At 51.0% G+C, this 12,356-nt stretch overlaps 1 protein-coding gene across 2 annotated transcripts in view; it reads left to right on the forward strand.

The window, feature by feature from the left end:
• NDST2 (N-deacetylase and N-sulfotransferase 2) overlaps window positions 1–12,356 on the forward strand; it is a 396,550-nt gene that overhangs the window by 275,285 nt on the left and 108,909 nt on the right. For both annotated transcript variants that reach the window (XM_082267466.1, XM_082267467.1), the window contains one exon: window positions 703–888. In XM_082267466.1, the coding sequence (XP_082123592.1) occupies window positions 703–888 (186 nt within the window). The remainder of the gene's footprint in view (window positions 1–702; window positions 889–12,356) is intronic.

Consider the following 12,356-nt stretch of genomic DNA (forward strand, 5'->3'; position numbering starts at 1 on the left):
TTTTCATCTATTTAGACCCTGTGGTCTTCTAACCAGCAGCCTTACACACATGTTTGTATGCACAAATATTTATTTTTAGTTCAAACATTCACCATTAGGTTGCACAGGTAGTGGACATACAATTCATATTTATATTCCATTTTTTATTAATCACTGTTTAGAGATTAATGGCTGTGTTATTTTTAGGGGACAGCAAATATACACTGTTATACAAGCTGTACACTCACTACTTTACATTGTAGCAAAGTGTCATTTCTTCAGTGTTGTCACATGAAAAGATATAATAAAATATTTACAAAAATGTGAGGGGTGTACTCACTTTAGTGAGATACTGTGTGTGTGTGTGTGTGTGTGTGTGTGTGTGTGTGTGTGTGTGTGTGTGTTTGTGGCTATATGCATTTTTTGAGAAGTGTGTGGGTTTGTATTTGTATGCCATTTTTTGTGTCTCTTATAAAACATACCATTGGTAGTGAACAGACTCTTTTTTTCCTTCTCTGCAAACTGATTTGTCACAGAAGTTTTGTTGCCAACTTAACATCACAGAAAATATTGGAATTTAGTTTTTGGATATTCAGTGAAATTTTAGCACATTAGGTGTTTTGTTGCAGCTCTGCCTGATTTTTATTTTTTTTCTTCCCAGCTGCTGTGTTTTGTGTATGAGTGTATATATAATCCTAATAACATTTTATATTTTTCTTGTAGGAACATGGAATCCCCATAGATTTGGGATATGCAGTCGCACCTCATCATTCTGGTGTATACCCCATACACAGCCAACTATATGAAGCTTGGAAATCTGTATGGAATATCCAGGTTACCAGCACAGAAGAGTACCCTCACCTGAGACCGGCTCGCTATCGTAGAGGATTTGTACACAACAACATCATGGTAAGAATAACCATTTGCTAACATACCTTTGGTAGCCACAGTCAATGTAACAATGAAAGCAGGGAATATTTGAATGCATGTAATACATTTTTCTCCCAACTTTATTCTCATGGTGTTTTTTGCTGCTAAATTTTGCACCTTTTTCACTAAAGTTATCAAACTAATGTCCCCAAATTGCATCAAGTCTACTGGTAAACTCCAGAGGGAGGTTAGGGCTTATTTAAATAGTTTCTGGTTTTAAACCCACACCCATAACGCCTACGTCCAGGCAGCTTTACCTGAGCAAGTTTCCCAGTACAAGAGATTGACTCACGTGACTTGTATAAATGAGGACCAACCTTTGTCATTCTTATTAACAATAAAGCAGACATGTAGCTCCAACTGTATGGTCTCTCTCTTGCCGCCATGGGACTTAAATTTAGTCCTTTCGGTTCTCCAGAAACCTCCATTTGAGAATATTCGGGAGATTCCCTTGCCTTCGTTACCCAGAAGGTGACATTCTTGGTGGCTATTACCTCGGAATTGGCAGCATTAACCTGTTGCAGTCCCTATTTAGTGGTCCATAGGGATAAACTGGTTCCTCATCCCTGTCCATCATTCCTGCCCAAAGTTGTCTGACTCACATTTGAATGAGGACATTGTGTTGCCTTCCTTGTATCCCAAGCTGGCTCATCCCAGGGGATTTGCTTTGCATACCTTGGATGTGGTTGGTGCAATTCGGGTTTATCTGGCAGCTACTGAGTCCTTTCGGAGGTCACTCTTTGTGGTTACCGACGGACTGGCTGCTTCTTCGGCTACCTTATCCAGATGGATCAGACAGATGGTGACTCAGGCCTATTCCATTTAAGGTCAGGATCCACCTTTCCCTGTCACAGCGCATTCTACTCAGGCGCTGAGTGCTTCTTGGGCCTTCCATCATCCGGCACAAATGTCACAAGTTTGCAAGGTGACTACTTGATCGTTGGTGCATACCATCACAGAATTCGATAAGGTAGATACTTTGGCATCTGCGGATGCTTCTTTTGGCCGCAAAGTTTTGCAGGCTACTGTTTAAGAGGGGCTGTTCCCTCTTGTTTTTCTTTAAATTCTTATTTTTCAGATGGGGCTCCTGTGTCCTGGTTAAGGGCTCTTATATTTAGCCTTGGGTTATTCTCCCCACCCCTCATTTTTCCTTTGGCACTGCTTTTTGACATCCTAGTAGTTATGATTTATGGAGCGCTGTGTCCGTCAATGAACGAAAGAGAAAATGTTTTTTCTCTTACGTCCTCCGACAGTCGCCGCCTCTTCATATTCGTCACATATGGGGTATTAGACTTTGCTCCGAAGGAGTAGCTAGGCAACAGAATATGTTAACAATAAAGCTTTTAACATATCCCACCCTCAAGGGGTGGTCCCCTCAGTCAATACCCTCCTACTTCCTGCAACCATATCTCAGTTTTAATGTCTAGCTTGTCAGGAGTGGCTGGCTCTCTCTGTGCTGGGACTTTCTGTCCCAGACTCTTTCTTCTTTTTAAAATTTTGTTTGAGTTTTTCTCTCTACCTTTACTTAGCTGTTATTTTGTCAGCGTTAGTTAGTTCTTCGGATGAAGAGGATCATGCGGACTGGGTCTCGGGCTGATCCCCCTGGTCGCAGGTCGTGGGTCAGTGGCTTCCCAGTCTGCCATCGAGCGTTCAGCCAGGTAACGCTCCTGGCACAGTGAACGACCCATCCCTGTTCGGTGCAGGGATGATTGGTGAGGTGGCTACCTCACTGGACGCTGTGCGTTTTCTTAACCCCCCTTGTGTGCGTCTTGAATGCGACTCTCCCTGCCTCATGTGCAGCGGCTTGTTCGCCTGTGCGGGTCCCCCACGCCATGTGAGGTAAGTGTATCTATGTGGGGACCTGTCTGTCTGGGGGGGTGTCAGTCTGGGACTGTGTAACCTGCCTCTATTCACACTGCTTGTCTCCCTATCTCTCGGCTGCATGCTGTGGGCTGCAAGGGGGGGGGGAGCTGTATGACACTGTGTGTGTCAGTCTGGTCAGTGTGAGAAGCTGTGTGCTGTGGGGCATGTTTTTTTGGCATGTTTGGGCATATACAGCGATCGCTGCGGCGATCTGACATGTATTCTGATATTGGAATGTAATGTGTGTTTTAATGCACTGTGGAGCGGCGATTTCGGCGCCAAACGACGCCATTTTGCCTACACTCGCTCCGGCCGCATGGTTTACATGCATGGCGGCCATTTTCTTGTAGCCTCCATAGGCTTACATAGAGCGCCCTGGCAGCATCACTTCCTCTTTCCAGGAACACCGATCGAGGCAGCAGCAGCGGCGAGGGTCTCCTCAGGTTTTATCCTTCTGTTCTTGCTATCCATTGCCTGTGTTCAGTTTGCATATTCCCTGTGGGGGTCTCATTGTGCTTGAGTGTGGTGCGGTGGGCTGCGCTTGCCGCGCTTGCTTAAAAGGGGCAGTTAACCCTTGGTTGTCTGGCATTACAGGGGCAATGGATTCTCAGGAGGGCAAATTTCCTACAGTATTGGTGGAAAGCCAGGGGACCGCTGTTTCCCCCCCAGGGGGGGATTTAGCCACTATTGTGGCTGGCCTTGCTGCTCAGGTGCAAATGCTGGTGGCTGCTCAATCTACTAAAAGGCCCAGAGTTGCTCTTTCCTCTGATTCTGAGGGTGAAGGTGATGGGGCTGTTATGGCGGGGGCCTCCTTATCGGGGTCCCGCTCCTCTCTTGATCTAGTGGGGTCTGAGGTGGAGGCTGAAGTTGAGGGGGTTGATAATTCTCCCCCTGGCTCGCCTGAAGAGCTTGCAATCATGGATGAGTTGATTGCTTCCATTAAGCAAACGCTGCGTTTGCAGGACGAAGTGTGTCCCCCCGCTGCCTTGGCGGCTTATGGGACGCAGAGGAAACGCAGGACGCCGCAGGTTTTTCCCTGCAATGCTGATTTTCAGCGCGCTGTTAAGGATCAATGGCGCGATCTGCGCAAACCTTTTGCGGTACCAAGTAAATTCAAGCTGCGTTATCCTTTTTCGCCTGCCACTGATGAAAGGTGGTGTGTGCCTCCACCAGTGGATCATGCAATTGCGGTTTTGAACAAAGCCACTGCGATTCCTGCAGAGGGTTCCCCTGTTTTCCGTGATGCCACGGATAGGAGACTGGAGTCTCTTGCCCGTCATACTTATTCTGTTACGGGTTCTATGCTTAAGGCTCTGTTTGCTTCTCTCATGGCGGCCCAGGCGATCGCAAGTTGGACGCAGATGCTTAGGCGCGTCCTAGTGGCCGATTCGGCCTCGCCGGCGACCCTGGATATGGTGGATCAGATCCACCAGGGTGTCATGTATCTGTGTGATGCGGACCTGGACCTGATTCCGTTGGCTGCACGTGTGCACAGCGTGGCGGTGTTGTCTCGTCGCCTGGTTTGGTTAAAATGTTGGTCGGTGGACCAATCTTCACGTAAGACCTTAGCCGATCTGCCTTATGATGGGTCTCGCCTTTTTGGGGAGTCCCTGGATGTGTTGATTAAGGGGATCACCGGGGGTAAGAGCACTCTCTTGCCCCATTTCCCCAAGGCTAAGGGGGCTTCTGGGAAGAAGCATGCTAATTTTCGGCCCCTTCAGGGGTCCTTTCGTGCCTTTCGGCCGCACTACAAGGGCAAACCGTTCAAGGTCAAGGCTCTCAGAAGAAGCCCTGGTCTGGTAAACAGAAGTCCGGCCAATCCGGACCTGCAGCCCATAACAGCTCGGCCTGAAGGGGCGCCCTCACCCAGTTTTGGGGTGGGGGGACGCTTGCTCGGTTTTCTTCAGCCCTGGTTGGCCCGTGTGCGGGACAGATGGGTTCTGGAAATCGTTCGATCTGGTTACAAGATCGAGTTTCTCTCTCGGCCGGAGAGCAGATTTTTTCCCTCAAATCTTCAGCTGTCTCCAGAGCGCTTGCGGGACCTGCACCTGGCGGTGCGGGACCTGAGGGCTCAGGGAGTGGTGGTTCCGGTGCCTCATCGGGACAGGTTTCGAGGGTTTTATTCCAATCTGTTCACCGTGCCCAGAAAGGAGGGCAAGGTTCGTCCGATTCTGGACTTGAAGGCTCTGAACCGCTCTGTGCGGGTTTGCAAGTTCCGCATGGAATCCCTGCGGTCGGTGGTGGCTGCCCTGGTTCCGGGGGAATTCATGGCCTCCATCGATTTGAAGGATGCGTACCTTCACATCCCCATATTCGAGGGTCATCAGAGGTACCTTCGATTTGCCATTGCGGGGGATCACTACCAGTTCGTGGCGTTGCCTTTTGGTCTCGCCTCGGCTCCGCGGGTCTTCACCAAGGTGCTTGCACCGGTTCTGGCACTATTGAGGGCCCAGGGCGTTTCTGTCCTGGGGTATCTGGACGACATTCTGGTTCGGTCTGCGACCAGCCAGGGTCTGGAGGAGGACCTGTCTGTCACGATGCAAACTCTGCAGGAGTTTGGTTGGACGATAAATTTTCCAAAGTCGACACTGAGTCCGTCGGTTCGTCTCCCCTATCTGGGAATGATACTGGACTCGGTGCAGGCGAAGGTCTTCCTGCCGGAAGACAAACTCAGGACTCTCCTGGAGGAAGTCAGGTCCCTCAGGGACGTTCCGAACTCGTCTCTGCGGACGTGTATGAGATGTCTGGGATTGATGGTCTCGGCCTTCGAGGCGATTCCTTTCGCCCAGTTTCACACGCGGGGTCTCCAAGCGGAGATCCTGTCCAGGTGGGACAGGCGACCTCAATCTCTGGATCTTCAAATCTCGTTGAGTCTTCGCACCAGGGAAAACCTTCTGTGGTGGCTCCAGTCCCCGTTGGTGTCCGGGGGCAAGTCGTTTCGTCCGATCTCGTGGACGGTGATCACCACGGATGCCAGCCTGTCGGGCTGGGGTGGTGTTCTGGGCGTTCTGTCCGCTCAGGGGACTTGGTCGGAGGGGGAGTCTTCCCTTCCGATCAACATTCTGGAATTGTGTGCGATAAGTCTCTGTCTTCATCGCTGGACGGACCAGCTGCAGGGTTGCCCGGTTCGGGTGCAGACGGACAATGCCACGGCGGTGGCCTACATCAACCACCAAGGGGGCACCAGGAGTGCCCGAGCGGCTCGAGAAGTGGCCGACATTCTGTCTTGGGCCGAGACTCATGTCCCGGCGATAACGGCGGTTCACATTCCGGGTGTGGAGAACTGGCAGGCGGACTATCTGAGTCGCCAGACCCTGGATCAGGGGGAATGGTCTCTCCATCCGGCTGTCTTCCAGATGTTGTGCGCGAAGTGGGGTCTTCCAGATGTGGACCTGTTCGCGTCTCGTCTCATCAACAAGGTGATGAGGTTCGTGGCAAGGACGCGCGACCCTCGGGCAGACGCGTCGGACGCGTTAGTGGCCCCGTGGCATCAGTACAGGCTGATGTACGCGTTTCCACCGATTCAGTTGCTGTCCAGGTTCCTTCGCAGGTTACATTCGGAACGCAACACGGTGATTCTTGTGGCTCCGGACTGGCCTCGCCGGTCCTGGTACGCAGACCTCGTGAATCTGGCGGTCGACACCCCGTGGCGTCTGCCTCTTCGAGACGATCTACTGTCTCAAGGACCGATATACCATCCTGCTTTACAGTCGCTGGCTTTGACGGCCTGGCTGTTGAGACCGAGGTCCTGAAGGAGAGGGGTCTCTCTCCGGAGGTCGTTCATACTTTAATCAACGCGAGGAAGTCTTCCTCGGGGAAGGTTTATTACCGTACTTGGAAGGCCTATTTTGCCTGGTGTGAGTCCAGGGGTTTTCACCCCGCACGTACTCTGTGTCCCGTGTGCTGTCTTTCCTTCAAACGGGTGTTGATCAGCGTTTGGCGCTGGCTACGATCAAGGGTCAGGTGTCTGCTCTGGCCGTTCTGTTTCAACGTCCCGTGGCTTCCAACCCATTGGTTGGCACCTTTGTTCAGGGTGTGCGGCATCTGGTTCCCCCGAGGCGGGATCCTCTGCCCCCTTGGGACTTGAATCTCGTTCTATCTGTGTTACAACGTGCTCCTTTTGAACAGATCAGGGAGATCTCGTTGTCTATGTTGTCCAAAAAGGTCGCCTTTTTGGTGGCGATCACTTCGGCTCACAGAGTGTCGGAGCTGGCGGCTTTGTCCTGCAAGTCTCCGTACCTGGTTATTCATTTGGATAAGGTGGTCTTGCGACCTAATCCTTCTTTTCTTCCGAAACGAGTTTCGGAATTCCATCTTAATGAGGATATTGTCTTGCCTTCGTTGTGCACGAAGCCTAAACATCCAAAGGAGGTGAGATTGCACTCTCTGGATGTTGTTCGGGCGATTAGGGTTTACCTTAAATCGACTGAGTCTTTTCGAAAGACGGACTCCTTGTTTGTTCTTCCAGAGGGTCCTCGGAAGGGCATGGCGGCTTCGGCCTCTACCATCGCCAAATGGATCAGGCAGGCCATTGAACAGGCCTATGCTTTGCAGGGGAAGGTTCCCCCTGTGCCTGTGAAGGCGCACTCTACTAGATCTCTGAGTACGTCTTGGGCCTGTCGTCATGGGGCTTCTGTAGCCCAGGTGTGTAAGGCGGCGACTTGGTCGACCGTGCACACTTTCACAAAATTCTACAAAGTAGATGTTCAGGCATCGGCGGATGCTTCCTTTGGCCGCAAGGTTCTTAGTGCGGCTGTTCCCTAGGGTCCCTTGTTGGGGACTCCTGGCTGTTGGGATAAGTTTTGTATCCCCTGGTTTTTTGTCTTTTCCTGGGTTGTTGCTCCTGTTGAGCACTTGTTTTTTGCTGTTGCCCAGCTGGTTTCCTACCTTTGGTAAGGTTCCTTCTTTGATGCGGAGACTGCGTTGCCTTTCGGCGCGGATGCGTTTCCCACCCCTCATGTTTGCACTGCTTTGGGACGTCCCCATATGTGACGAATATGAAGAGGCGGCGACTGTCGGAGGACGTAAGAGAAAACGGAATTTTTGTAAAATCTTACCTGTAAAATTCCTTTCTCGGAGTCCTCCGACAGTCGCCGCCCCCGCCCCTCTTTTGGGGTTTGATTGTATACTCTACTGCTATTCCACTAAAACTGAGATATGGTTGCAGGAAGTAGGAGGGTATTGACTGAGGGGACCACCCCTTGAGGGTGGGATATGTTAAAAGCTTTATTGTTAACATATTCTGTTGCCTAGCTACTCCTTCGGAGCAAAGTCTAATACCCCATATGTGACGAATATGAAGAGGCGGCGACTGTCGGAGGACTCAGAGAAAGGAATTTTACAGGTAAGATTTTACAAAAATTCCGTTTTTTTTTTTTTTTTTACTTACCATAAAATCCATTTCTCGGAGTTTGACGTACACAGCACCCACCCCTCTATGGAATTCTGATACTTGTGATACTGCTGGTTACTAAAATGGTTACCTAGAGCAGAGAGGGGGGTTATATACCAGCTGAAGATGGCCCATGGGCGTAGCCAGGTGTTTTTTGTTCTGCCTAGTCCTACTCCTGGAGGAGGCAATATAACCCAGTAGCTATGATTTGTGGAGCACTGTGTCTATCGACGAACTCACAGAAATTGATTTTCTCTGTCGCTCATTGACAGGCGTAGTCCTCCTTGATTAATATCAACTCGGGTTATACTGCCCTCTACAGGAGTAGGACTAGACAGGAAAGAAAACGTTCTGGCCACACCCTAGGGGCAGTCCCAGAGGGTATATCCTCTCACTTCCTGCTACAGCAAATCAGTTTTTTTCTGTCTAGTTAGGAGTAAGGACCTAGATTCCTTGCTAGGATCTTCGGTCCTGGCAGGATTTTTTTAGAAATACTTTTTTTAGACAGCTTTTTTTCTCCAGTGTTCCTGTGAGATCTTCAAGCAAGTACGCTGAAACTGGGCAACGGGCTGGATGTTGAGATCCAGTGGTCACCCCAGTTCAGCCTACGAGCGCGTGCAGGCCATAGCTCCGCGCTGGGTTGGCCGCGACATAGTCCCACTGGACGGGGACTGACCCTGCGAGTTAAACGTCTCGCCTGGACGCCAATGACCAACAGAGTCGCGGCGTCCGTATTGGTCGACAGCCCCCCCACCCCGGTGGAGAGGGGTTCTGTCAGGAGTTGGCGCCCGCCTGGTTCCGGTATGGTGAGTAGAATGTTCCCCCTCTCTCCCTGTCGGGTTTGTTGGTGGACGAGGGCCCCTCTCTGGGATGGTCGGACACTCAGTTTCTGGGTCCCCCCTCTATCCTATAACAGGTCACAGATCCCCCAATTTGAGTGTGATTTTGTGAATCAGAAACCATGAGGCTTGGTTTGGGAGCTGACTATCTAAAGTCACTATATGAGTGTAAGGGTGACTGAAGTCAGTGGCAGACTACTAAAAGGCATTACTATTGAAGTATAGAGGTATCCTACCTGTCACAGTGTGTATACAGGCCGATGCCTATGCCTGAGTTACTGCATCCGCAGGTCGCCATCCCTCCAGAGAGCCGGTCACTTCCACAGGCCGCACAGCCTCCCGCAGGCCGCACAGGCCGAGCGCACACTCACGCAGGCCGAACAGGCCGAATGCACACCTCCCGCAGGCCGCTGCTAGTTTGCAAGCCGCCGCTATCCTACACAGGCCGCCGCCATTTTCCTGCAGATCGCACGAGGCCACCATATTGGCATAGCCTCGTGTCTCCAGCATGGGGGCGGCCATGTTTGAGGTGACCAAACACCTCGTGGAGTAATTGGGAGGCGCCGGAAGGCGTGTAAAGGGGCGGAGCCCCCGTTCCTTGGCCCAGGGAAAGCAATCCAAAGACTTCCTGTCTGTAACAGACAGTGCAGGAAGCAGGTTGATAAGAAACTTCTGTGCATCAGGTGAGCCTTGGGGTCTCTCTCTCTCTCTCTTTCTGAGAGGTCCAAGCAGGTAGACTGAGGGGCGCTACTGCGCTGGGGGACCAAGTTAAAAAAAAAAAAAAAAGTTTTTTTCTTACAATTAATTTTTTTGTGTTTGCTGGCAAGTGTCTTGTTACATGAACCCTGCCACAAATGTATCCCCACCTGATCCCCTCAGGGTGGCCGCAGGACCCTCCAGTACCCCACTTGTGATGATGCATTATCAGCAGTTTTGGAGTCTTTGGCATCCCGGGTGGAGGTAGCCTGTCAGGGACGGGGGTCAAGAAGAGCGACCCCCGCCTACCCCTATGTCATCTGATACCTCAGATACGGATTCTGAGCTGGTCATTGCAGTCCCTTTTCTGGGGTTGTTGTCTCAGGTACGGTCTCCTCAGACAGTAAGGAGGACGCTTCTGCCTCCGCCATAGCACAAGAAGCGTTGGTGGAAGCACTAATTGTGTCTGTCCGGGAAACCTTAAATCTTGAGGTTACACCGGCAGAGGTAGCTGAGACTCGTATTCCTTTTTTGGTACTAGTAAGCCTACCAAAATGGTGAAGGGTTTCCCTTGCCCAAATAGGGTCGTCCGTAAATGAGCCCTGCTATTTCCAAACGCATGGCTAGGCGCTATCATTTTGAGGAATCCCTCATTACAAAGATGGACGGTACCACCAATAGTGGACTCACCGATTTCCAGACTAAATAATGCCACTGTTATCCCGTTGGATTGACAGAATGGGCCCCACCCATCTCTAGGGTGGGGGGACGTCTTCACCGGTTTCCGGATCCAGGGCTTTCCAGAATCCCGGATAAAGGGGTTCGCAAGGTCATATGGTCGGGATACAAGATCGCGTTTCGATCACTTCCACCGGTGTGATTCCTCCCTTCCAATAGTCGACATCCCCGGGTCACTTAAAAGCTTTGCGGGGGACAGCTTGATACAACAAGCAGTGGTAGTTCCCATTCCTTGGAGGAGTTCTAGTCGAACTTGTTCACAATGCCCAGGAAAAAGGGCTAGGTGCGTCCAATTCTGGTCTTGGAAGAGATGGAGTCCATCCATACAGTCGTGGCCTCCCTGCATCAGGGGGATTTCCTGGCGTCCATAGACATTTAGGATGCCTATCCTTATATCCCCATATTCGCAGGACATCAGCGTTTTCGTTGCTTTTCCCAAAGATCATCCCTGGTTCCCACCAGGAGACTGAACTATCTGGGCCTAATTTTGGATACATCCTTGGCAAGAGTGTTTCTCCATGCGGAGAAACTCCAGAAGATTCAGTCAATGATTCCGATGTTGCTGTCCGTCAACTGGCTGGGATTGATGGTCGCCTCCTTAGAGGCAGTACCGTTTGCCCAGTCTCATACCCGAATTCTCCAAAGAGGAGATTCTTCTCATATGGAATCGGAATCCCGATTCCCTGGACAATCAGATCCGATTGAGTGAGCGGACCAGGGAGGCTCTGGTCTGGTGGCTTCGGTCTCCGATGCTCAGCCAGGGGACGTCATTTCTTCTGATAAATTCCAGGTTACCGATAAATGTGTTGGAACTGAGAGCGATCAGACTTTGTCTGATTTACTGGACCGAGCAGCTCCAGGGCAGCCCGGTTCAGATCCAATCGGACTATGCCACGGTCATGATTTAGGTCGATCACCAAGGGGCACCAAGAGTGCCCTGGTGGCCATAGAAGTGGCCAACATTCTTATTGGGGGAACAGTTGTTCCAGTTCTCTCCGCGATATTTATCACGGGGGTGGACAGGCAGATTATTTCAGCCGTCAGATTCTGGATCAAGAGGAATAGTCTCTTCATCCAGAGGTATTTCACCAGCTGTCCCTTCATTGGGGCACCCCGGATATGGATCTGTTGGTAGGTTGGCTCAACAGGGCTCGCACCCGCGATCCTCTAGCGGACGCAGCAGACGCGCTGAACGGCCTGTAAAGGCAGTATCAGCTACTATATGTCTCCCCCCCCCCCCCTCTCAAATTGCTGCTGAGATTTCTCCGCAGGATAGAGGTGGAGGGAACTCCAGTTATCCTGGAAATTCCGAGCTGGCCTCGTCAAGCCGGGTACACCGACTTGGACAGGCTAGTCGCGGATGCTCCTTGGAGACTTCCTCTCAGGGAGGATCTGCGGTCTCAAGGACCGATCTTCCATCATGCTTTACAGTCGCTGGTTTTAATGGCCTGGCTATTGAGACCCAGGTACTGAAGGACAGAGGGTTGTCAGCTTCAGTTATTCCTACTCTAATTAAAGCAAGGAAAGCGACTTCCAGCAAAGTCTATTATCGCACATGGAAGACTTATATCGCGTGGTGTGAATCTTTGGAATTTCCCCCACGTACCTATTCGGTGACCCGAATCTTGGCTTTTCTGCAAAAGGGGGTTGAGCAAAAAACTATCCTTGAGCACTCTCAGTGTCCAGGGGGTGCGGCACTTGGCTCCGCCAGTGCGCGCGCCCTTACCGCCCTGGGATCTTAATTTGGGGTTTGTCGGTTCTTCAGAAAATATCAGGCAGATTCCCTTGCTTACATTATCCCAGAAGGTGGCCTTCTTGGTGGCTATCACTTCTGCACGCAGGGTGTCAGAACTGGCTGCATTATCATGCCATTCCCCATATCTAGTGGTTCATAGGGATAAGGTAGTTCTTCATCCGAA

This window comes from Pelophylax lessonae (genome assembly GCF_965119305.1).
Source record: "Pelophylax lessonae genome assembly, chromosome: 9".
NCBI lineage: Eukaryota > Metazoa > Chordata > Amphibia > Anura > Ranidae > Pelophylax > Pelophylax lessonae.